The sequence below is a fragment of the Micromys minutus genome, assembly GCF_963924665.1.
Source record: "Micromys minutus genome assembly, chromosome: 6".
Classification (NCBI taxonomy): domain Eukaryota; kingdom Metazoa; phylum Chordata; class Mammalia; order Rodentia; family Muridae; genus Micromys; species Micromys minutus.
In genome coordinates this window covers 12,442,117-12,468,729 of record NC_137975.1, presented here as the reverse complement: position 1 = coordinate 12,468,729, position 26,613 = coordinate 12,442,117, and the positions used below count along the sequence as shown (strand labels likewise).

At 47.3% G+C, this 26,613-nt stretch overlaps 2 protein-coding genes across 2 annotated transcripts in view; one reads left to right on the top strand and one right to left on the bottom strand.

Annotated features, from left to right (window-relative positions):
- Positions 1–4,317: 4,317 nt before the first annotated feature.
- CFAP221 (cilia and flagella associated protein 221) overlaps positions 4,318–26,613 on the top strand; it is a gene marked incomplete at both ends in the record, with an annotated part of 71,711 nt that continues 49,415 nt past the window's right edge. Inside the window, 5 exons of the mRNA XM_080918617.1 lie at positions 4,318–4,456; positions 9,953–10,053; positions 13,427–13,513; positions 13,715–13,813; positions 16,528–16,628. Of these exons, the coding sequence (XP_080774743.1) occupies positions 4,318–4,456; positions 9,953–10,053; positions 13,427–13,513; positions 13,715–13,813; positions 16,528–16,628 (527 nt within the window). The remainder of the gene's footprint in view (positions 4,457–9,952; positions 10,054–13,426; positions 13,514–13,714; positions 13,814–16,527; positions 16,629–26,613) is intronic.
- LOC308422152 (interferon-induced transmembrane protein 2-like) lies at positions 17,467–17,901 on the bottom strand (the record flags this gene model as incomplete). The annotated part of the gene is made up of 1 exon (XM_080918618.1): positions 17,467–17,901. The coding sequence occupies one exon, from the start codon at positions 17,899–17,901 to the stop codon at positions 17,467–17,469; it is 435 nt and encodes a 144-aa protein (XP_080774744.1).

Below are 26,613 nucleotides of genomic sequence, written 5' to 3'. Positions count from 1 at the left end.
CGAGTTGCTATGAGACAGTGGACATTGACAACAGACAGTGGCCACATATGACATCAGCCCTGTCGCTAATCACTATGTGGCCATGAGGGTATTTTCTATATATAAGAGGAAATCCGTTTTTACTAAGAAAAATGCTATGTTCACATTTTAAATGCAGCACAATACACATCTACATACATAAGTCCATGGGAACATCTTGTGGCCCATGTCAAGGGGAAGGGGCACGAGAGCTGGAAGACGGGTGTTTGCCTGCTCTCCTAAAGTCTTGTCCTGTTGGGGCACACACACACACACACACACACACACACACACACACGTAAAGAAAGCAGCCTGTGAGCGCTCCCAGTGATGATGTTCATTCTCTCTGTCAACAGTAACGGAGCGATCGCTGTGGACTAAGAACTGCATCAAGGGCTATGGGAGAGCCAGAGACGAGACATGAGGCTCTTCTCCTAAGGGTCTGCAAAGAGCCGGGGATGGATGTAGCATGGTTGCCCCGCATACACAACTCCCTCCAGCTGCCCCTCCGCACTGCATTTGCAAGGAGAATCAGTGCACATTTGCAGTTCTAGAGCTGGGGAAGTGGAAGCAGGGAAATGCAAAAGTCAAGGCCAACCTTGGCTACATAGCAAAGTTTTAAAGTTTTAAGTTAGCCCAAGATACCAGAGACTGTCTCAAAACCAAAAACAACGCACATACACAAGCAATGATGGGTGTGACATATAAAGAGATATAACTGTTATATTCGATAAAGATGGAGCTGGGTGTGGTGGCAATACACACCTACAACCCCAACATGAGAGAGGTAGAGGCAGTGTGTGTGTGTGTGTGTGTGTGTGTGTGTGTGTGTGTGTGTGTGGTCAGAGGACAACTTACAGGAATCACTTCTCTCCTATCTGATGGATTTAAGGATCAAACTAAGAACATCAGGTTTGGAAGCAAGCACACTTAACCACTGAGCCACCCTTCCAGCCCCAAGATGAGTTTTTGTTTGTTTGTTTGTTTGGTTGGTTAGCTGGTTGTTTTGTTTTGTTTTATAAATAGGTAGAAATGGTGGTAAGGAGAGAGGGAAAAGTAGAACCAAACCAAACTAACAAAAGACAAAGAACCTTTCCAGATGGGGAAAGGTTGCATCCAGCACAGGAGACTACACTCTGTTATCTAAAGTGTCCTCACACGTGACTGTAAACACAGGAAAGAGAGAGATCGGAAGAGAAGCTAGAAAGAGAGAATTTTGGATGGGCGCTGGAAACTTCCAATGCTTTTGGATTAGACTTACAATCTTCTCCACAAGTAGTTCAGGTCTGGTTCTGTAAACGCAGCCAAAAGCTGGTGCCTGCAGGGTGTGAGTGCTCTAAGGACCTGCTACTGCTGTTTTGCTAAACCACACGCTGCCATACTGCCTTCTCAATAAGTGTGCTTCTACCCATGGATTAGTTATGCCTTTAAGCTTGGCCAGAGAAACTGCTCTTGGGAGTAGGCACTGATTTATGCCGAGATCCCTAAGTAGTCCGAACGCTTAGAATAAGCGTTTGTTGGCTGCTCAAGCCTAAATGGAACATCTGTGTCCACCCAACGCTCAAGGAAAATCAAAGAACGGAAGTCAGGAGTGCTGTGGACTGCTGTCTTCTGGCTGGGACATGGCATTGCACCTGTGAACGCCCTGCAGCCGTCGTTTTCTGCGTGATCAGACCTGTGCAAGGTCAGGTGAGCATTCTGGCAGGGGACACTGATTGGAGTCAGTGGGTTATTAACAAAAGAGATGATGTGGCGGGAGAGGGGATGCGTTGAGGGCTCTCGGCCCGGGCTGGGGTGCATATAATCGACACGCTGTTTACATGTTTAAAATCGTCAAAGAAGAAGTAAAAGATATATACTATTTTTAAAAGCACGTGAGAGAATGTGGGGGAATTTCTTCAAAATAATAGAAAGTACAAATGAAACTAGATTGACTGAGACTTGACCATGATTGAAGTAGGAGAAGGGGGGGCTTCTGTTTAGCGTACTGCTTAAAGTTGCTAGTGTGCGAACTCTACCGTGAATCAAAGTGTAAACCTGGGAGGGAGGGGAAACAGGCAGACTGGACAGGAGGTCCCGCCCACTGTGCCGGGGCCCCGCCCCCATCTGCTCAGGCAGGCTGCCCAGCCAGCAGGGTAGCCAAACTTTCTCTGCTGCTTTGGGAATCCATTAGTTCTCCGTATAAGTAAGTGGCGTTCTCTGGTCTTTCTCGGGCTCGGCATACTGCTCAGACACCAAAGAAGTTAGCCCTCTCCCCAGAACAGAAACCGCCAACTTCCCCCACAAAGCGGCCGTTTGGGGAGGTCCCCTCGCACATCCTGGGAAAGCGTCCGCGTTGTCATTGGCGACGCTCTGGTTAGGTTCCTGCGCGCCCGCCCCGGAACTATCGTCTGCAGGGTAAGAGGCTTCGGATTTGTGGCTCCAGTGTCCCAAGGTGGTCACCAGGCTACTAAAACAGCGGGAGCCCCCGGGCAGATCCCCTAGATGCTCATCTAGGGATCGTGTAGGGGTGGGGACGAGGTGAGGCCCAATGAAATAATGGTGGTAGGAGTGAATCTGCGTTCTACCTACCCCTTTAGTGTGGGGTTGGCGTGAAAGACGAGGGAATTAGCCAGGGTGGGGCCCAATCCAACTAGACCCCACCGGAAATAATGGCTGTATGGGACCAAGAGCAGCAGTAGGGTTGGGGGTGAAGTTGGGGCAGGCATTCGAAGGCAGAGTGTGTGTGTGTGTGTGTGTGTGTGGGGGTGTGGGTGTTAAGAGGTTTCCCCCGGGCTGTGTTGAGGATTATGCAGCCTGATCAGGACACTGGCCCAACTTACTTCTGGAAATGATTGCTACTCAGCTACTGTACTGACAACCTCACGGTAGCTCTACATTCTCTTGTGTCTTATCAAAAGCTTTGGGACTTCTCGAGGAAAAAAAACAAAAGCGAAACTCCCAAAAGTGCATCCTTGATTTTACCTACAATTTCAGGTGATTCTCCAGACAGCCCCCTGGCTTGTCTGAGGGAGTCATGAGTTGGGCATGATATCGAAAATGTGGGATTGGGGGCCAGTGAGGAGGCTTAGCAGGTAGACGGGCTCGCTTTGTAACCCGGATGGCCCGAGATCAAGTCCCACAACCCACACACAGTGCGAGGAGACGACCAACCGCACAGATTTGACCTCTGACCTCCGAATGTGCACTTCTGCCCCTCACCATTCCCACAACATAATAAAAGGTTTTCAAAATGTGGAGTTTGTAAAGTTCTGTTTCAATGCAATAAATTGTTAATGCCAAACGACATCTGAAATAGTGAGAAGAATGGGGGTTGGGGATTGGTGTGTATGAGGAAAGTGGACTTCCAATGACTGTCGACTGAAAATGTCCCAGGTCTGTGTGACAGGCCATCTCCAAGCTCCATCACCCCTCTATCATCTATTAGCAGACAGGTCCAGGATGTGACATATGAATGCCTGTATCTTGCAAACACTTAATATGTTGAAAGGACCCTTGTTCACATCTCTGTGGATGTGATGTGCAGACATGTCAGAAAGAAGACTTTTAACTGCCAACTTGACTCATCTGGGAAGAGAGTCTGAATGAGGAATTATCTAGACCCGATTGGCCTCTGGCTATCTGTTGGTTGGTTGTTAATTAATGTGAGAAGACTCTGCCTACTGTGGGCAGCACCATGCCCTAGGCTCTGAACTGTGTAAGAGTGAAGAAAGCTAGGAAGTAAAAGAGAATAAATAGCTTGTGTGAGAACATTCGTTTTCTCTCTGCTTTGACTGTGGGTATTAACGTGACTAGTTGTTTGAGTTCCTGCCTCAATTTCCCCTTGATGATATGGAGTTGTGAGCCCAATAAACCTTTTCCTCCCCTACATTGATTTTTTTTGGGGGGGATCAGGATGTCTTGTTATTAACAACAGAAAACTAGGGCTCTTTCCAAATTTATTAGCACTTGAGAGCTTTTTCTCCCCCTCCCCCATCATGTGTCCAAGAAGCATCTCAGGAACACATTTTAGAAAAGCTCAAGAGAGTCATGGGAGAGTTTGGAGCATGTTGCCATATTGGGTTATGGTGTGTAATGTCAAATGATTAATGAGGCAGCCCTGTGTGGGAATGCAGTGTCCAGTACATGAGAGGCAGGGAGGGCTGGAGCCGCAGCACACCATGTAGAGACAAGAGGTACATTTGTCAAAAACCGAGAAGAAATATGTGTGTGATTTCTCATGATAATTCCAGGACTCCTGTTCTCTTCCCAGGAAATAACCTTTGACTCTCGACAGACAGCTCCATTTTTCATGAGGAGATGGCAGCTGTGAAAAGTCCCATGCTGGAACTAAAACACGCAAAAGAACCCTTTGATAAGATGTCACCCCTCCTCTTGAAAAGCCTGGTGGAAGAGCCCAAGAAAAGAACTGAAGTGCCTAACCACCTTCTAGAATCCAGTAAGTGGGTAGCAAACCCTCACCTATGGATCACATCTCCAGGGGACCCAGAGTGCAGGGAGCTGGGACTGTGGGCGCTGATCTAGTGCATCCCTATGTGTGCTGACACATACGGTCACTCTGCATCGGCTCAGAGTAGTTTTTGTTAGTAAGACTGGTAATTTTATTTAGATCTAGATGCTTAAATGATGGATGTTTTAAAATATTTATTTTCATTTATGCATATGTTTATGTATATGTGTTTATGTGTATAAATGTATATGGCACATGTGTTGTGGGTGTCGATGATGCCTTGGGCATTTGTAAACCATCCAGGATGGGTGCTAAGAAGCAAACTCAGGTCCACAAGAAGAGCTGAAAGTGCCTTTAACCACGGAACCATTTCTCCTGCCTCCAAACAATAGATTTTTGTGGGAAAAATTACTCACAAGTTCAGTGACTTCCATTTCGTCACATGTTGTCCCTGTTTGTTCCACTGTGGAAGGAAAGTAGGATGGGAAACAGGGCACATGAGGCTGGGGACCTAGGTCAGTAAGTTAAGCACTTGTCCTGTAAGCACGAGGACATGAGTTCGAATCCCAGCTCCCACATAAAAAACAAGGGCGTAGTATGCACTTGTAACCCCAACACTAAGGAGGACCCCTGAGGGTCAGGGGTCCCTGAGGCTCACTGGTCAGCCAGCCTAGCCAAAGAGGAGAGTCTGCCTTACAAAACAATGTGGACAGTGGGTAACAACCAAGGTTGTACTGTCTACACACATGCACGTACACACATGCACACAGCATTTATATTTAAATAAAAGAACAATGGAGCAGAGAAAGCCTGGAATACTCTCCAACCAAGGCTGACAAGCCCCGGACATGTGGAGAAAACATGACTGCTGCTCGGTTGACCCAAAGCCCACCTCACTGGGCTGGAAGAATCCTCGCCTGTGGTTTCTCATCCACCATTGAGCCTCTGACCTTTCCCCAGCCCCACCCCTTCCATTTCCTGAAGTGCTTTTCTCTCTTAATAGACTATTTGTTTTACTGCCACTCACGTGTTCCTGACACAATTCCTTGCTCTTGGATGCAAGAACCTAGAAACCCCAGGGCGGGCCCTCCAATGTCCAATATCCGTCTGTAACATCTCAGACGACTTCCATCCCCAGCCAGTCTTGGGATCACCATGCTTCTCACCTCAGGACCACACTCTCCGTTTCCCTTTAGAGCCCTCACTCCCATCTCTGTGCTGCCTGAATACTCTCAACAGCTCCATGTGCTGGACAATCACAGTTCTGACAAGCATGAGGCCATTCATGAGGAGCCTGAGGAGTTCCCCTAATCTTTGGGTACCTCACTTGGGCCAAACCAGGACTCAATTTCTTTGACAGAAAAAAAAAATGTCAGAGCTATCCACTTTGGGAAGCAGGTATAAATTATTACAACATATATTTTAATGATAAATGTAACTAGTAAGATATATTTTAATAACATCTTTGGCACAAGGGTTAAGAGAAAGAGGGGTGCTTGGCAGAAACCAAGACACAGGCATTAGTTTGGGCAACTCCATGAGAGTCACAGGGAGAAACATGAACCCAAGTGTGGGCAGGTTCCTGGAGGAAGAGCTGTAATTAACCACCTTGTTAGTAGACAGATATGTCTTTCTGGCGGCTTTCAGGATACATTTCAACAGATTGACAAGAACTCTTTTCTGTCCCTTTTATTTCTTCTAGAGACATAACAGGGCGACTCTGGCAATTCTTGGATGGGGCTATAATCTAACAAAGTAAAACAAGAAACCACTGGATCTACACGGGCAGATTCTATGGTTTTTTCTTGTCAATAGGCTTCTGTGCTCAGAAAAGCCTAGGTTCATAGCCGGGAGGGTAGAAAAGCCTTGGGCAACTGCTAATTGTGCTGGACTCTGGCTTCTGTGCTAGAGAGACTCTCCTCCCTTTTCATGACCCCCCCCCCCAGTTTTTCCTGTCTGTCTTTTCTACCTCACCCTGAGCTGCCTGACTTGACACCTTTGCTATCCACATGTCCTGCCTGACTCATCCTCAGCCCCCTGGGTCACTCTGCTCTTTCTGACACTCATTCCACCCTTTCATGGGCATCACATACAGAAAAGCCTCTGGAAAACCCTGTAGCTTGATAGGAGGGACAACTATAGCTCTGGGAGAGTTTTGTCTTAGGGTCATACAACTTCCTGAAAACATTCCATTTCAGCTCACAGTTGGAGCAGCTGACATGTGGGAAGGTCCCATCATTTGCTGGAAGTGGACACCTTGTGAGAGAAGAGGGGCATTCAGCCAGTGGTGAGCTGTGTCCAGCTCCCCACTGTCATGTTTAGTCACCCCATCTTGGTTTCATTTCCACTGCTGTGATTAAATTCCCTGACAATGGTAACTTAGGGGAGAAAGGGTCTGTTTCAGCTCACAGTCCATCAAAGCAAAGAATTCAAGGCAGGACCTTGAAGCAGCCAGTCACATCATACCCATAGTCAAGAGCAGAGAGAGAATTAATGCACGCTTGTGCTCAGCTGGTTTCTTTTATTCAGTCCAGGATCCCCAAATCAGTGAATGGTGTCCCCACAGTTTCAGGCTGGGTCCCCCTACATCAAGACAGCTTCACAGAGCCGTGTCCACAAGGCAAACTTGTTGAAGTTAAGGCCCAGTTCTTCCTCTAAGCCCCATGCTCCTAGAAATAAGACTCAGACTCAAAATATATTTACAAATTCCTTGGCTGTATAGCTAGGCTCTTCTCTGACTAGAATAATAACTTAAGATAGCCCATTTATTGTAATCTGCATTTGGCTACGTGGCTGGTTACCTGTGCTTAGGTACCATGTTTCTGTCTCCTCATACCTTCCCGGGCAGATCTCCTGCCTGGCTCTATTCCAGAATTCTTTTCTCCTCCTGGATATCCCACCTCTATTTCCTGCCTAAGCCATTGGCCATAGGCTTTTTAATTGACAGGTGATGCATCCATACAACACGCGAGTTATTCTCTCTACCATAACTTGATCTAGAGTCTGGATCTAGACTCTAGAATCTAGACAATCCTTCATGGAGACTCTTCTCCCAGGTCATTGTAGGTTGTGCCAAGTTTATAACTAAAACTAACCACACCCCCAAAACAAACGCACCAATCATTCCAGCCCCACCTTAAACCTTAGAAGTGCATCTGTCCCACAGGGCTGTTTGGTCAGTTTAAGGCTGTGAAGTACAGTGTTATATTTAACCATTTCTGGGCACAGCTGCTTTGTGACCCTTACACAAAATTCTAAAAGTTAGCATTAGAAAAATATCTGAAATGGATTAGAGTTGTAGCTCAATTGTTAGAGCCCTTGCCTAGCATGCGAGAGGCCCTGGTTTCCATCATCTGCGTCCCATAAATCGAGTGTGTAGCTAGCCCACATCTGTAACTTGGCACTCAGGAGATGAAGGCAGGAGAATTCGTAGTTCATGATCACCCTTTGGCTAGATCATGAGCTTGATGCTGTCTGGGATACAGGAGACCCTGACTTAAAACAGAAGAAGAAAAAAGTGAGCATCTCACTGGCCAGAGCTGCTTGCTTGCTGATGACCTGCTGTGCATAAGTTGTGAGTCTCAGCTCTACTTCGACACAGTGGGAACACTGGCTCCATATTGGTGAGCTCTAGAGCATGGGGAGGGATGACTCAGTCAGTGAAGCACACAAGCCGGGCCTCCTGAGTCCTACCTCCAGAACCCGAGGTTTTTAGGAAGCCAGGCATGGGAAACTGTACATGTGACCCCAAGAGCTGGGAGGCGGAGACAGGAGAAAGAAGGGGTCACACACAGCCAGCACAGTTGAATCAGGAGTTCTAGGGGAAGGTAAGAACCCCATTGATAGAAAAGGCTGTGGCTTCTAAGGAATGACATTCCACCGGAGCACACATGAATGTGTTCACACACACACACACACACACACACACACACACACACAGTGTAGCAGGGACAGAAGGAAAGCCAGCATATTTCAAAGAAGGGGAAGGTAGGTCAGAGAGGGAGAGAGTTTAGAAGCTAAAAGGCCCCATTATGCAGAGTAGAGGCTTTTATGCTCTAGTGCAGGCTTTTGGAGCATTTGCATGGAGCAGGCTCTCTCTCAAAAACGCTGTTACACGAGGTTTGACATTCAGTTTCATGTCGTATTCTCATTGGCATCTCAAATCTCCACCCAAGGGTATGTGTTTTAATGTTATAACGTGCCACAAGTCACCTTCTGACACCCTCAAGTGTCTGTATCTGTGCCTGTGGCTCCAGAGGAGAGAAGAGTTCCAGGCATTTTTTATGCCAATATTTATCAACCTTTTGCCAAGGTCTGCTGGATAGTTTAATGTCAACTTGACACAAGTTCAAGTCATCTGAGAAGAGAGAACCTCAACTGAGAAATGCTTCCATAGGATCTGACTGTAGACAGGTCTGCAGGGAAGTTTCTTACTTGGTGGTTGATAGACATTGTGGGTGGTGCCATCCCTGTGCTGGTGGTCCTGGATTCTATAAGAAAGCAGGCTGAGCAAACCAGTAAGCAGTGCCCCTCAGTGGCCTCTGCATCAGCTCCTCCAGGTTCCTGCTCAGTTTGAGTTCTTGCCTCGGTTTCCCTCAATTATGTGACTCATAATCCAAACAAACCCTTTTCTCCCAAGTTGATTTTGGCGATGGTGTTTTATCACAGAAACAGTAACTCTATCTACAAAACAAGGGGTCTTTCATGTTCTCATTTTGCAGCCTTTATGTTAAATATATGTAACGTGGGCTAGGAAGACAGATCAGCAGGTAATGTTCTTGACCTGAATCAAACCCTACAACCCATGTAAAACACACTCACTACCACCACCACCACCAGCAGCAGCAAGAAAACCCATGTCTGTGTGACACGTGTTTGCAGTTCCAGCACAAGGGGAGCAGGTGCAGGCAGCTCCCCGGGGCTCACTGGCCAACTAGCCTTGTTTCCCTTCTAAGTTCCAGGCCTGTGAGACACCTCGTGGTGGACAGCACACGAAGAATAACCCCAGAGGTTGCCCTTTGACCTCCACAAGCATGCGCACAAAGACATGCACGACATACGTGGAGAGAAATTTACTGTAATGGGCAGTAAACATGCATGAACACAGATGAACGGAGGGGATAGAGAAGGCTGGCCCACCGAGGGCACGTGCTGCTCTGCAGACCTGAGTCTTCCCAGCACTCACACCAAGCAGCTCAGAGCTGCATGGAACTCCAGTTCTTGGGGCTCAGACATCTTTTTGTGGCCTCTGTAGGTACATACAGACATAAACAGACAGACAGAAACACACACATATTTTTTTTTTAAATAGAAACAAAAGACTCAGTCCAGTTTCTTTGGGGATTCAGAATCAATCTTACTGGCAGCTGAACCCACTGTGATTAAAGAACCCTAAACTGAAGACAGCCTATACCAATAAGAAGTTCTTCAGTGCAATTTTCTCTTTGATTGCTCATGACGAACGTGTCTACCTTTCTTTTATAGAGGTATATGCCAAGCTTCTGAACAATAAGGTCATCCAGGCCAGACCAGGCATAGTCCACTTTGGAGGCTATGAGATAGAAAAAGAGCACCAACAGATTCTGGTAGGTACTTGTTAAGGGCATGGGGTCAGGGAAGCATTTATGTTACTAACTCAGATACAGAGCAGGGGCTGGGGAGATGGCTCAGTCGGTAAGGTGATTGCTCTACAAGCAAGAGGATCTGAGTTCAATTCCTGGCTCTGCGCCAAAAAGCTTGGTATGATGGCATTGGCTTGTAAGCCCATTTTCTAGGAAGGTGGGGACAGGTAGACAGTGGGGCTTCCTGGCCAGCCAGACCAGATGAGTCATGGATCTCCGAGTGAAAGCGAGAGATTTTATTTCAAAACATACTGAGTGTGGGCAGTGAGATATCTCTGTGTTTAAAGGCTCTTACCCACAAGCTTGACGACCAACCTAAGTTCAGCCCGTGGGACTCACATAAAAGAGGGAGAAAACAAACTCCCACAATTTGTCCTTTGACCTCTATAAGCAATCCATGACACACACCTCCCCTAAGTACATAAATGTGACCCCCATATAATCTAAGGTAGGGCCCTCAACAAAGCTCAGCAGGTTACAGCACTTGCTGCCAACCCTGGCGGCCTCCTTTTGCTCCCCAGGATCCCGAGGACAGAGAATCAATTCCTGGAAGTCGTCTGACCTTCACACTGGTGCCGTGACACATGCTCACCCTCCCTACAAATAAGTGTAACACGACTTTTAAAATAAACTGGAAAATGACTAAGGAACACACCCAAGGTTGACGTCTGGCCTCCATATACACATGCGCACATGAATACAAGTACACACACACACACACACACACACACTCGAGGTAGGGGGACTTAGTCAGAAAGACAGTTCTTTGAAGAGAAATTAGAAAGGGCATCAGTGTCCTTGAATAAACAGACTCCATTCTGCCAAAGGACCCATCTCAGCGTCCTTCCTAAAACTATGACCGTCCTATCCAGTAGTCCTGAGAAGGGGCTATCCAGATGAGAACCCCTGGCTCCAAAAGCTTAACTGACTTGTTCCAATCCACAGGGGATTGAATGAAGGGGTCTAGACTACATTCAAGGACTGTGTTCTTCCAAACCAGTGTGGTTACACCAGGGGAGGGGAGGTTCTTTTCCTCAGACATCCCAGGTAGGGGTCCCTTTGGCCTGCTCTGGTCAGGTGCCATGCCTGTCCAGAGATATGTCTAGGTCTGGATAACAATGGTCACTCCAATGTACACATTCCAGAACGTGCCAGAATGACTGATTTAGGCATGACCTCTGACCCAACCAAGCATGTCAAATATGTTGATATTAACATAAACAACACAAGGGGACTGCTTAGCAATTAAGAGTGCACACTGCTTCTGCACATCAGCACCTATGTTGGGAAGTTCACAACTACCTATATATAACTCTAGCTCCAAGGGATCAGACACACCCTTCTAGCTTCCACAGGTATCCACGTGTAGGTGCACAATCACCCACAAAGATAAAATCTTTAAGACCTGAAGTGTCAACTCTGCCCCATTGGAGGGCAGCCCCGTGCATTTTTTTTTTTCTATTGTTACTTCCTCATAGTCCAGCACAATGCCTGACACGCAGAAGACACTCAGTGAACAGAGGACAGACTCTGAGCTCACACCAGGCTGACCTGGAGGTTCATTCACTCACGGAGGACAGTGTGACGTCTAAAGCACCACACCGATCCTATCAGACATTAAAACAAACAAGAAGCAGATAAAAGTACATGATTTCATCTTAATAGCATTCTTGGAGACGCTGGGAAAACCAGTTTCCTGTTCCCATCAGTAAAGCTAAGCAGAAGCCCAAAGCAAATACCCTAATACTCTTATCAAAGGCATTTACAACTGCTAGAGGTACTAGGAATAAGCAAGTGTGGGTTCAGCCACAGACGAGGTATCTCTATGGACCTGTTTCTTCACCCACTAACTAAGCTCAGGGAACACTGATAGAGGGCAGAAAGAATGTAAGAGCCAGACAGTGGGGAAGGGATAATCCTCTGGACACGACTTGTCTTTGCACAATTGAACTCATAGCAGCTATGGCCGCTTGCACAAGACCTTTCCAAGATCCAGCCAGTAAAGTTCCAACAAGGTTTGGGCAAAGGCTCTTGAGGCCCCAGATGAGGCTGAAGGATCTGTAGGCAGTTGATGACCACTAGGGAGAGAGTCAGCTTTCTGTGTGTAGGTTGCTTATGTCCCAGTAGAAGATCTCACACTCATGGACGATACCAGTTTCAAAACGAGTCTTGCCAAACAAGGGGAGAACACTGACTGTTTTACTAAGTTTTCCCCTCCCTGAGTATCAGTAGAAGTCTTCATTGTGCCAAAAGTGTCCCAAATCATCCTTGTATTCCAGGACTCTGCAGCAGTGTAGCCAAGGTCTAATCATCAGCCAGCAGCACCATTGCTCTTTCAGAAATACCAGCACCACCTAAAACCTTTCTCACAGTCTTGACTTGTAAATGCAGCTGAACCCTGAACAAGCGCCATAGTTCAAGGATTAACTCATTCTTCTAGGCTTGATGGACTGGACACACAACACCTGTCCTGTCCCGAGCCCTGTGGTGCAAACCGAGAGACCCCTTGTTCTGAACCACGGAGCTGATGGAGATGTGGGCGCAGGCGGGCGCAGGCATGGGCTCAGGTTCACGTGGAGCGCAGTCTTGACGTGGAAGCTGGTCTAACAGCCTTGGGCTTGATCTGAATGTGATGGTCCAGGTAGCAGCCAGCTCATGTATGCTTCCTGCCCTGTTCAACTGGAGCCTCCATTTCTTTTCAAGGAGCCTTGGCCCTACGTTGGTGATATTGCAGTCTCTCAGAAGGGTTCCCAGTCCTTGTGTCCCCTCAGAGTGAGGTAGACACTTTCTGGAATGTGGGTAGTTCAGTTGCTGAGAATGGTCTTCATTCTTGCCGAAGATGACAAGGACGTTCCTAGGTTGTGGCGCAGGAAACTCTGCAAATTGCCCACAAGTGAAATGACTGAATGTAATTCACTGACACCGAAGCCACACAGATCTGAAGTAACTGCCTGTATGTATACAGGAGAAAGCCAGAAGAGGGCGTGGGGTATCTTCTGAAGTCACTTTCGGCCATATTTTCTGAGCCAGTCTCTCACAGAGCCTGGAGCCAATCCCTTCTTCTAAGATGTGCTGGTCAGGAAGCCCCAGGGGTTCTCCTGGCTCCTCCCCTCGCTCCTCCCCAGCATCAGGCTCACAGGTACCAACTGCTGAGGCCACTCCCAGCTTTTTCTGAGGGTGCCGGGCATCTGAACTCATGCTCCATGCTTACCCGGCAGCCATTGGCTGGGCCACCTCCTAACCCACATTCCATGGCTTTTGAAATTTTTAAAGCAATAAGGTATACACAATGAAGAGGTGAGGAAGTCACATTCTTCCTCATCTTCCTCTCACCCAGAATATCGCCAATATCTCGGATGAAGACACTCATCTCCATATCTTACCGCCACAGACTAAATACTTTCAGATCAAGTTTGAAAAGAAGGTACTGTTCCTTGGTCACCTACCCTGCTGAGGGAGATGTGGGGAGGGTGTGCTTTCTGACTCTGGCCTGCGGGGGTGGGAGTGTGTAGATCCTCCGCCCCCCACACACACTCAAACACACTCCCACCCCATCCCACCCCCAGTGGGACCTGCTGTCCATCAGGTCCAGGGCCTGTCCCAACACAGCCTACCTGCCTTCCAGGAACATCGCCTCATCCCTGGCTTGTCACTCACAGTCACGATTACATTCTCTCCAGATGAATGGCGTTACTATTATGACTGCATCCGCATTCACTGTAAGGTGAGTTTCTGGAAGTTGCTATTTGTTGGGGGAGGGGGGCAGGGGGAGGGGACACTTCATATCTTGATCCTGAAAGAGGACAGAGGACAGCTGGACGGACCAGTGGGTTCTCAGTGTTGAGAGACACCAGATGGCCCACAGCTGTGCCTTCCTCCCAACTGGAAAGATACTAGAACATGGTGATCTTGGATCGCCTGCTGGTAGATCTCTCTCTGCCTAACACTTAACACACTGTACCCTTAAAGAAAGGAGAAAGAGCCAGGCGACCCCCAGGACTTTCCGAGTGGTGCATGAGGCTGTAAGCTCGGGGCTGTGCCCATATCCCAACTAGGAAGAGGTTAGGTAGGCCACTGGGATCCTGGGAAGACACCCGTCTGCAGTCCCCCACTGCCTCTGCCTAACCTCCATTTATCCCGCGGTGGTGGGGCCCTGTGAAAGCGTTGTCAAATAGCCTTAATGTGCTCCTTTAAGTGCAGAGCTAGAAAATAAATAGCACTCCATTCCCACTCTGCAGTTATAAACACTGTGACCGCCGGGACTTCAGCAGGAATGTCCACAGACAGGCGTGGAGTCTGCAGTCCGCAGGGAGGTGGAGCCTGCTGGCTAAGCTCTCAGTGTGCCAGGGCTCTTGACTCACCCTTCAGCTCTGGCCTGAGTGAGCAGCCCCCCTAACCGGAACCCCCCCTCCGCCCCTCCTCATCTTTCTGTCAAAGGCATCTCTCAAAGATCAGAAGTCTCCAAGTTAGCCTCACTCAAAGGGAGGTTACAAAATTTGCAACAAATGAGTTTCTTTTTTTTTTTTTTCAAATAATATTCTCATTGCTTATAATCTGTGTAGCAAGGCCTGGCTAAAGAGATCTTCCCTTTGGTTTTCCTTTTTAAAGGCCTATTCCTTCAGCGCTGTAATTTCAGCTCTGAAGAGGATCTCAAGTTCACATCCATCCCGGGCTATATGAACAAACCTGTATAAGAACCAAAGTCAAGGCCAGGGAGACTGTTTAATGGTCAAAGCACCGAATTCAAGTTCCCAGAACCCACGTAAAAACCTGGGCATGAATGTGTGTGCCTGTATCCCTAGCACCATGCTGTGACAGAGACAGGAGGATTGTAGGGACTGCCAAGTTCTAGGGTCACTGAGAGACCATGTGCCAAGGGGATAAGGCAGATAGAGCAGGGCATTCAACATCTCCCCCTTGCCGTTTGCAGACATGTATACCAACACACATGTGTGCAAACGCTACACACATACACAATGAAACTAAAAAGCAAGCAGACAAATACACAAAATCCTGAACAGTCTAACACAATACAATCCAAAGCTACACTTGATACTCGCCAAAGAGTAACAGAGGAAGTGAGATAGCTTCACTACCAAGGGGAAACAATAAAAACCAAGTCCTCATTTCCCATAATTAAAATGTTATGTTCCCATAGAAATACTCTGCAGAATGTTTCACATGTACAGTTTATAAATACTCCACATTGATCATATATGACAGTGAACCTGAGCCAGGATGTTTCAGACAGTGCTGACTGGTGTGGCTTGGGCTCATGGCACACACGATGCAAGTCTACATGTCCTGTATTCAGGACCCAGACCGCAGTGACGGCAGGAGATGAACCATGGGCAAGCATTATCAGAAACATCTCAGATTCACCAACACTTGATTTTAAATTAATTTTTTCAGTCCTTGTGCATTTGGACCTTTTACTATTATATATCAAATATTTTATAACCCCATATTCAGTGCTGTGATCCCCCACAGAGTCAAGAAGCTGGGGTGTAGAGCCCCACAGCACATTTCCTGCCACTGGGAATGGTCTCAGAGCTAATAAGGATGGACCACATCGATGCCACCTTTTACTAAGGCTGTAGCCTGCTTTAACTTTTAAAGATGTCCACAAAGGAAAGCATAGCTGTGCCCTCGTTGCTGAGGACCATACAAACATGGAGAAATCAAAGACCCTTTTCAAGGCCACAGCCAAACTAAAAAGACCTAGAATTGTTTGTGCTCACTTTCTGCTGAAGGGCTTCCAACTCTGCCTTGCAGACCAGACCTTCTCTGGGTCTTCCTTTATAACTGCCCCAGGTTATATGTAAAAGAAGCACATAGAGCAGCAGGGCGGGGGATTATTACCTTCAGCTTCTGTGGGTAATATCGACCACTGTTCCAGTAAGATTTGATTTAAACATCTTTGTGCTTTGTTCGTGGTGAAGAATTATGATTTCCTCAGGGTCAAGAGACAGCACAGTTGGCAAAGTACTAACCATGCAAGCATGAAGATCTGAGTTTGATCCCTAGAACATACTTTTTAAGAATGTGGGCCATGGTGCTATGTACTTGTGATCTCATTGCTGGGAGAAGGAGGAGGAAGCAGACATAAGAGGATCCCGGGGTTCTACTGCAGCCACCCCGTTCACCCAGGCTTCTCCTGCAGCCACCCAGCTTATTTAACTCCTATGAGAGACCTTATCTACATGATGAAAAGGCGATTGGCACCTAAACCATGATATCCAAAGTTGTCCTTTGGCTTCCACATGTGTACACACACCCATGCACATGTCCACACATACACACTCACAAATAACCCAGTATTTCTAATATTTTACTTGAAACACTGAGGTTTCCTAAGGAAATGCTTGAAAGATTAAAAAAAGTTCAGAATGATAGTTTTCCAAAACTAAACTTAACTTCTCTTCACACTGATCTCAGGGAGATGACACCTTGCTCGTTCCCATCCATGCCTACCCCGTCTTGAACGACCTGGACTTCCCCACATTCATCAATCTATCAGATGTCTTCCTCGGAGAGAGGTGAGTTCCCAAGGTGAACCAGTAAGACACCTCAGGGTGGGAAAAGTTAACAGAGGGCTGGAGAGATAGCTCAGAAGTCCAGAACACTGACTGTTCTTGCAGAGGAACAGATTTCAGATCCTAGCCCCTCACCATGTGGTTTACAGCCACCTTAAGTTCAGCTCCTGGACCCTCTTTTCATCTCTGCAGACAGACATACGCATATATACATAAATGATTTTTAAAATTAAGAAACATATAAGTGGGGCTGCCAAGGACCAGCCTTAGCTTGGAAAGGGGTTCTGAGAAAGGGGTGTCTGGGAGTAACAAAAGGAATGGCTTGAAGTCAAATTGTAGTTACAAGCTGACGTAGTATGCTCTGGTCAAGACACCTTTCTAGATCTCTCTCTCCCTCCCTCCCTCCCTCCCTCCCTCCCTCTCTCTCTCTCTCTCTCTCTCTCTCTCTCTCTCTCTCTCTCTCTCTCTCTGTGTGTGTGTGTGTGTGTGTGTGAGTGTGTGTGTGTGCATGTGTGTGCATGTGTGAGTCCTGTTCTTGAGACAGCCTTTTCTTGCTATTCTAAAAACTCCTTCTGAATAGCTCATCTCTTCAGACCAAAATCCTAGTGTTTTATTTACATAGTAATTCAGCCATTACCCAGTTTCCTGTTTTACTATTCCATGGATCAACATCCCACGAACCCAGACTCTTACTTCTTCTTCTTCTTCTTCTTTTTTTTTTTTTTTTTGCCACCAAGTGCAGTTTATTGAATCCACTGTAGACATTTGCATACACATAGGATAAAGGGTAAGGCCTTAGCCGAGGGGTGGGGGCAGATGTGTATTGTGGAACACAGGGTAGCTAGAATCCAGAATGTGGAATTCTTTGTGAAATTGATTGAAAGACTACCACAGAGGCGGTAGAGAACATGATGATGCAGATGATGACCATGAGGATGCTGATGTTCAGGGAGCTGATGTTCAGGCACTTGGCAGTGGAGGCATAGGCCTGGGCTCCAATCACATCGCCCACCATCTTCCTGTCCCTGGACTTCATGGAGTAGGCATAGGCAATGAAGCCCAGGCAGCAGGCGCTGAAGAAGAGTGTGTTGAACAGGGACCAGACCACATGGTCAGGCACAGAGACCTCTCTGGGCATGTTGATCACGGTGGTCCTCACAACCGCTGAGTTGTTGAATTCCTCCAGCTCAGTCACCCCGTACTCCTCTTTGGTTGTCTCATAGCTTGGAGGAAGTCTGGCATTGGTGGGCCAGAAGGCATGGGGATTGTGGCTCATGGTATTGAGTCTGGAACAATCACCCCGTCTGGAAGACAGCTAATGCTACCCTTCCAGCCCCTTGATTCTTAGTAAGAGACAGCAAGCACACTTTTTAACACTGCAATAGAATCCAAAGATCTGCCAGCCTTTGATAAACATAGACAGTAAGCTATCTGAGTGGAATCCTAAAATTACCACTCCTACCATGCCTGGGCCTGGATATCTCCTTCCTTTGCATCTTTCTGATAAGCTGCTGCCTCTGTTCCTTTAGATCTGTGAAGCTCCTTATAGAATTCATATTGCATCCTTATATTTTACATAATTAAGAAATTACATATTCTGAGCTCATGTTTTTAGCATTCTTTCCTACAGCCTTAAGGGATGTCCTGAAGGTCTCAGCATTTACCATTTTTCTGAAACATAGACACACCCTTGTCTGCTGGACTTGTGCTGTCTCTGATGATCATGAAGGCATTAACCTTGTCAGGGAGAACATTTCCCAAAGAAGGAATATGAAGTAAAATATATGTTTTCTTACAAACAAGCCTTATGCCCACAGAAACTATCAGCAACCATGGAGGCCCACACCCTGCAGGCTCTGTTCCAGTAGGAATCATGTCCCACCGAGCATCACAGGGTCTTTATGGCTATCCTGTCTAGCAAAAAAAATGACAGGCTTGAGTGTGCTGATAAGTTTTTTTGTCGACTTGATACAATCTGGAAAGAAAAACCTTCAGTTAAGAAAATGCTTTCATCAGATTGGCTTTTAGGTAAGCCTGTGAGGTTTTTTTCTTTTTCTTTTTCTTTTTCTTTTTTTATCATCATCCTTAATGATCAATGTGGGAGGGTCCAGCTCACTGATCAGGTGCCACCCCTGGGAAGATGGTGCTGGACTGTTTAAGAAAGCAGGCTAAGGAAGCCATGGGGTGTGAGCCAGGAAGTAGAGCTCCTTCGTGGCCTCTGTTTCAGTTCCTGCCTCCAGGTTCCTGCATGGCTGTCCTTTGCGATGCACTGCTATATGATGAAATAAATCCTTCCCTTCTCGAGTTGCTTTTGGTCATGGTGTTTATCATAGAAGTTGGGAAGCAAACTAGGACACTCAAATTTCAGTGAGAGATCTTATCTGAAGGGAATAAGGAGGCAAATGATAGAAGTCACCTGGCACTCGTGGTTTCCACATGAAGCACATGGAAGTGCACACATATGCAAATGTCACACATACACCACACACACACACACACACACACACACACACACACACACACACACACGAGAAAACATACACTTGGATTTTTTTCTGATGAATGTTCATCCTTCCACCTCAATTAGACAGGATTTTCAGGAACAAAAGACAAAACAACAAGATTCAAACAATTCAAGCAAACCATTTCAAAATACTGTTAAGAGAGAAAGTGAAACCCTCCAGGTATGGCTGGATCTAGAATCAGTTGGAACAGTCTGGATGTCCCCGTGTCTTCTTTTTGCTACTGAGATGCCTTTCTCATAGGACTTGCTCATGGCAGGCAGGAAAGCAACAGCCCATTGTAACCTGGAATAGAGGAAGACAGGAGGGGTTGAAGAATCAGGCCCAAACCCATGGTTGTGTCTACTAGACCGGCTTGGGTCACATGACTTCCCCACCCTCACACTCTCCTTACCAGTCTTCCTTCAGAAGAAGGGAAAGCAAGTAAGACTAGATCTCAGATTCTGCCCTTCCTTCTGAGGAAATGGCTAATTATTCTTGTTGTGGTTCAGCTTATAGCTCATTGTGTGTGTATGTGTGTGTGTGTGTGTGTGTGTGTGTTGGGAGGGAGGGATGCCAGAAGATAACCTCAGACATTGTTCCTCCAGTGCTGTTCACTTTTTATTTATTCTTTTGAGACAGGGTCTTTCGCTGGCCTGGGACCTGACATGTAGACTAGACTCCCTGGCCAGCGAGCCCCCAGGATCTGCCTGTATCCCAGATTCACATGCACATACCACCTGGCTTTCTGTTACGTGGGTTCTGGGGATCAGACATCCTCATACTCGTGGGGCAGGCACTTTACCAACCAGTCCACCTCGCTGGCTCCATGTATCTCATTCTTTCAGCAGATACTAAATGCCTACCAGTAGACATAGTGCCATCTGCCCCAGGGATGTCAAGGAGATGCCACTGGGCTGCTGGCTATACATAAAGAGTGGCCGTGTTCATTGTTTAAAGCTTAAAATACTCAGCTCAGGCTATGTAGAGAGAGCTGGTGACTAAAAGCAATGTGTTGAAATCTGGGCCAGTGAGATGTACCTCCTTCAAGCCAAACAACTGTGTTCATGCCTGGAACCCACATGGCCAAAAGAGAAAGCCCCCTCCCACAAGCTATCTTCTGACCCGTGAAGCCCCCCTATCCCCGTGAAGCCCCCCTATCCCCGTGAAGCTCCCCTATCCCCGTGAAGCCCCCCTATCCCCGTGAAGCCCCCCTATCCCCGTGAAGCTCCCCTATCCCCGTGAAGCTCCCCTATCCCCGTGAAGCTCCCCTATCCCCGTGAAGCTCCCCTATCCCCGTGAAGCCCCCCTATCCCCGTGAAGCCCCCCTATCCCCGTGAAGCCCCCCTATCCCCGTGAAGCCCCCCTATCCCCGTGAAGCCCCCCTATCCCCGTGAAGCTCCCCTATCCCCGTGAAGCTCCCCTATCCCCGTGAAGCCCATCTCTATTCCCACCTCTGTCCTCATGACTTACATCCTCTGTCAAGGTCCTGCCTCCTAAAAGCTCTATGACCTTCAGATCACACAACAGAAGGGGACCAGAGCAGCAACTGAGCCATCTTGTGATTGGTGCATTCTGGTACATTCTGGCCCATTCCTTGCCTTTCGCCGTTTCCCCAGAATCATTTTGACAGAACTCTACACAAGTTTTCCTCCTTCCTTCTCCCTCTCAAACTGCTCTGTCCTCACCATCTTCTTCTCAGACAAACTGGTCTCTCTAAGACCCAAAACACCTAAAATGTGAACTCGCTGCCCCTTTGTGAGATTAATAGCTACTTCCCTGGAGGTGGGCAAATCTGGGCATTTTATCAAAACTGGTATGCTAGGGAACAAGAAGTCCTGCTGTAAGTCTGTCTCTGTAAGCCGCCTCTCGTTTGGGTCATAAGCAAGGCTTGTGGGCTGAAGGGGGGAAGATAGTCTGAGAAAGTAGCACAATAAGTGTGCCTTACACCGTGACATCAATCGCTGACCATGGAAACAGATGCCCACCCTCCTAGCCCCCCCTCCCAGCTATTTTCCACATAATGCATCTCATTTGTATTCAGAATGAAAGATTTGGCTAAACAATTTACTTAATTGAGTTACTGTTTATAATGGCATAATATATTTGTTAAAATCTCTTAAAAGATAAACACGTTATTTTTCTCCCCCAGACAGCCTGGCAGCAGGCGGTACCTTCCTGAGACTTTCTGCCTTTTACAGTCTCTTTAGCAATGTTTAGCCACTCATTAAATCAATGTTTAGATTGCTTCTTTCAATCTAAACCATCTGCTGCTCGAATGATATATTTGAACGCATGTTTCCTGAAAGTGGTCCAAGTGAGTCCTAGGCCACCTTAGTGTTCCAGTGTATCATTGGATGGGTTCATTATTTGGCATTCAGTCATTTTTTCAAATGTTTGATGTGTTAGGTACTGTCTCAGCCCACTTTTGTTGGTATAATAAAATTCTAGGGAGTTATAAAGAACAGTTTCCCTCAGCTCTTATTCAGGAGTCTGATAAGAGCATGGTGCCAGCATCTCTCAACTTCTGTGTAGAGCCTAAAGGAGGTAAAAGAGATGCAACTCAGGGGCCTTTGTCAATTATGCCTCTACTGTGACAGAAAGGAAGAAAGGAAGACTTACTTTCCCTCACAGTCTGAGAGCACAGTCCACCATGGCGGGGAAGGCATGGCAGCAGGAGTGTGAGGAAGCTGCTCACACATGACCACAGTCAGGAGATGCAAAAAGACAGTGCTCAGCTTGCTTCCCTTTTATGAGTCCAGGACCCCAGTGCCATAGGATGGTGCTGTCCTCATCCAGGGTGAGTCTTCTTCCTCAGTTAACCCCATCTAGAAACTCTCACAGATGTGCCCTGAGATGTGCTTGTCTCCTACCTAGGAGTCTAGATCCTGTCAGGCTGGCAGTCAGTTTTGACCATTGCTGTGCCTCTTATAAATCTGTGTGCCCTGCTCCCGCTGGGCACGATACACAGAGACTAAAGCAGAAGAGAAAGGGAAGATTCTCAAGCTAGGCCTTTGCAAGGCCAATGACTTTCTTCTCTTTTTTATGTGGATTCTTGGGATCAAAGTCAGGTCCTTAAACTTTGGGAGGCAAGCACTTCACCAACTGAGCCATCTTCCCAGAGCTGTACATGTGTTTTCTTCAAATGTCTCAGTAAGACGGCCATTTCTTCTACCAAAGAACCACCCTGCATTAGGAAGAAGTGGGAAACAACGGGAGGACCTCCACCTGCCAGACAGCAGGGTTCTGGTTTCGTTCCGTTGCTGGAACACATACTCTGATCAAAATCACTTTAGATGGGGGAAGGTTTATGTTGGCTTGAGAATCCAGGTCATAATCCATCTCTGAAAGAAGTCAAGGCAAGAACTTGAGGGCAGGGATGTTTGATGATTCATCCAACATTACCTCCAAATAAGGAATTCACCTCACAGCCAAGAAGTACAGCAGGAGCCATAGAGGATGCTGGGTGCTGGCTGGCTTATAATTAGCTAGCTTTCTAATATGGTTCAGGACCATCTGCCTAGGGATGGTGCCACCCACAGTGGGCTGAGCCCTCCTATCTCTATTAACATTAAAACAGCACCCCTCACCCCAGGCATGCCTGTAGGCCAAGTTGATCCAGACAGTCACTCCACTGAAGCTTCTCCTCTCACATGACCCTAGGCTGTGTCAAGCTGACTGCCACAGCCAGCCAGGGCAGGGGAACTCAAAGGGCTCTTTTTTCTCCTTTGCACATAAAAGATTTTGGACAAAATTGTCAGAAGTTGGGGATTTGTGTTGAAGTCGCTCACATGGCTTCCTTACTGTGGGGCGCTTCCTTATGTGGGGGTAGTTCTGGGGAAGAACAACTGTGATCTAACCAAAGCCTCTCTGAAGCCTGGACAGCATCTCCATCCATCTTCCTCTAGGTTACACAGTGGGCTTGCTCACATTCATCATCTACATTTTTTGGTGGCTTGTTCTGGCTGTTGTGAAGTTTTCCTTGCTGAGATAAAATGCCATGAGGACACATGCCAGAGAGCCATAAACAACTTTGGTGGCGTGAGATCTGCTAAGACGCACCCTGACATCCTCTGTAAATAAGAATGCCGCATTCCCGCCTCTGTCCAACATCCCCACGTCAAACAGCGTCGCTGGGTGCAAAGGACTTGCAGTTCTGTATTCCTCTGTGGGCTAAATTTATAATTTACAGCCAGATAAACTCAGCTGCGCTAGCTTGTTAAACCCGGCAGTCATGGGTTTGGGTGAGTGGCTCGGAGAGAAAGAGTTTGCTGGACAAACATTGGGGACCCGGGTTTGGACATCAGCACCCACAGGGAAAGCCGTGCACCTGTGCACCCTGCACGAGGAAATGAAAAATGAGGTCTCTGGAGCATGATGGCAGCCAGTTAGCCAGATCTGTGAGTCCCAGGCTCAGTGAGAGACTGCCTCGGGAAACCAGGTGGCGAGTGGTAGAGAAGGGCACCAATGTAGACCTCTGGGCACCATACACATGGGGCACACAGGAACACACACATGATCGTCCCACACCCAACACTGGATGGTCACTTGATATCTCTGAGAGTACTGTCGCCACAATGCAATCTCGTTCTTCCCCTGTATCAAGACAAATACCATTATCGTATCAGATTCAGAAAATGTGTGCTATTCCACTCTCCTGGTTCTGAAAAAGTTGCCATTCAGTGGCCTTTCCCTACAGATTTTCAGCTCTGTCCTACTGGCTGGTTATGATGCCATACACCCGGAATCCCAGCACTCGGTGGATAGAAGCGGGGAAGGGAAAACTTAAGCCCATCCTCAGCTGCATAGTGAATCGAAGGGCTACACCAGACCCTGTCTCAAAAACGGAGCAAGTGTCTTCCTCGTGCCACGTAGCTAGCCGAAGCCACTGACCATGTTCTCCTATCATTCCATCTTCCTGGCACCAAGCGACCAGTGACAACCAACCGGCTAGTGGGTTACCGCTAACTTTTGATGGTTCATCTTGCCAACCCGATAGGGCTTAGAAGCACTGTAGAAACAAAACTCTGGGCCTGTCTGTGAGGGGGCTCCTAGATTGGATTAATGAGGAAGACCCACCCAGAATTCGGGCAGCACCCTCCCAGGGGCTGGGATCCTGGACAGAACACAAAGTAGAAGGTGAGCTGAGCACCTACATCCAACTCTCTTCACCTTGACAGTGGCTGTGATGTGACCCCTCCACCCTCAAGCTTGGTACCTCCAGGCCTTCCCTGACACGATGGTCTATATCCTCAAACCAAGAGCCAAAGCGAACCATTTCTTAAGTTGCTCTTGTCACAACAGAATATTGAACCTCATGGCTTACTTTAGGTGTGGGGACGACCAGTGTCAGAATGTGTTGTCCTGCCCCTGGCTTTTAAAGCCTCTGGGTTGCTTGGGAATGTGTAATCTCCAACTGGTGCTGACAGGCAAGATCAACGACACAGACAGCAGCCAAGCCCGGCTTGCTCTTTGACGACTCCGAGCCCTTCTGGGAGGCTCAGAGAACCGGCTGTACCAGGTCACAACAAGCACATCAGTAGAAGGCTACAAATTCATCTCCATGAAGAGCTTCAGAGGTCAATTGCCAAGAGAAAAATTACCCTTCCCCATCCTAAGGACTCTGTTTATGCACCCCAGACTCGAGGTAGAGCTGGAGAAGCACAGGATTTTATTAAAGTGTCACTATGTTGGCCAAGTTAACAGCACAGTGCATCAAGGTTTGACCTCTCAGTTGTTTGTGCCAGCATGCCTTTGCTCCACTATTGTGAACTCTCAGCTCGAAAAGGAACAAATACAGCCATATGCACTTGTAATCTCAGCACTATGCAGGCAGATTCGGGAGGATCTCTGGGGCTTACTGGTCAACCAGCCTAGCCTAGCTCCAGGCCAGAGAGAGGGCATGTCTCAATAAACAAGTTGGGTGCAGAGCAACAGCTAGGGTTGATCTCTAGCTGCTACACACTTGTGCACCTGAACAATGCATGCATACTAGCATGCATGCACCTGCGAATATGTGTGCACACACATACACACATGCACATGCATGCATACTCCCTGTCACTTGACAAGCACCTGTGGTTGTGTTAAATGAACAACTCTCCTCTCCTTTGTAGTCAGAATTTATTTGACTTAAGATGCTCTGACTGAACACACATCAATCTAGTTGTTCCTCTCAGTCCAATCTCCTCTTCTGAGTCTTATTGGGAAAGAAAAACATTTCCACTCTAAACTCTAGGGATCCCTCTAAATAATAATGTACAAGCCTAAGAGCTTTCCCTTTGGGTGCCAACTTCAAGATAGCCAACAAGGGGGTCTTGCACCTGAAGACCTGAGTTAACACTCTCTTTGTCTTTCTCCAGAATTCTGGACATAAGGATCCTGGAGAAAACAAAGGAATATACGCTCTTCTCCCATTGACTTCATTTATACTGTTCAGTTAGTTTTTGTAGTGGGTAAAGTGCACTAAATTTATGATCGGCTCCACGAGCAAATGAATGTGTGCATTGGGGGCAGTTAAAGGCAGAACACTTTTCATCATAGGGTCTTCCAGTCTATAAATTTTTGGAATGATTCATTTGTTCAGTATTTATGCTTAAACCGCCAAGTTAGCCCCACATACTAAGTCCTGGTGACCTTCATTGTTAGAGAAAGTTTTCACAAAGACTGGACAGATGGTTCAGTCCATTACTCACTGCCAAACAGGAGGAACTGAGTTCAGATACCTAGAACCTGTGTCAAAAAGCTGGGTGTGGTAGTATCCATGCTTGTGGTCTCTGTACTGCTAAAGAGATAGGGGGATCCCTAGGGCTTGAACACACACACACATGCGCACACACACACACATACACTGACACAAAGTATTCATGGATAAACTGCTAGGCCTAATATTTAAGAACATAACATAAAGAATGTCAGTGTCTACCCAAAGCACATTCCTTCCTTCATGGAGCAAAGGAGGGTGTGATGTTGTCCAGAGCATGAGCAGCAGTCCCTGACCTTCAGAGTGGTATCTGAGCGCCTGGTCCATGTGTCTGCTGTTTCCAACACTAAGACTGATCTAACAGCCAGTTGGTGTGTGGCTGCTACATCCCAGATCTGTAGTGCCACACACAGGACATGTGATACATGTGCACAGGTGCACATGAACGCACACGCAGGCATACAAGCACACGGGTGCATATGTTCAGTGTGCTTGTCACGTAGGATGAAGGAGTAGCTGCCAACTCCCAGAATTATGACTAAAATTCCTTCTTTTCTTCCTTCTGTCCATTCTTCCTTTGTCACATTGTAGCCCAGGCTAGCTCCAAACTCCCTACATAGCACTGAGATTCCAGGTGTGTGCCACCGTGCCTGGTTGGTATGGTGCTGTTGCTCGAATCTAGGCCATGCTAGACAAGCACCCTGTCAAGTGAGCTGCATTATGAGCCATTGCTGTAGTTTCACAAACAGCTGCCTTCTGTTAATAACAGCCCCAGCTTCTTATC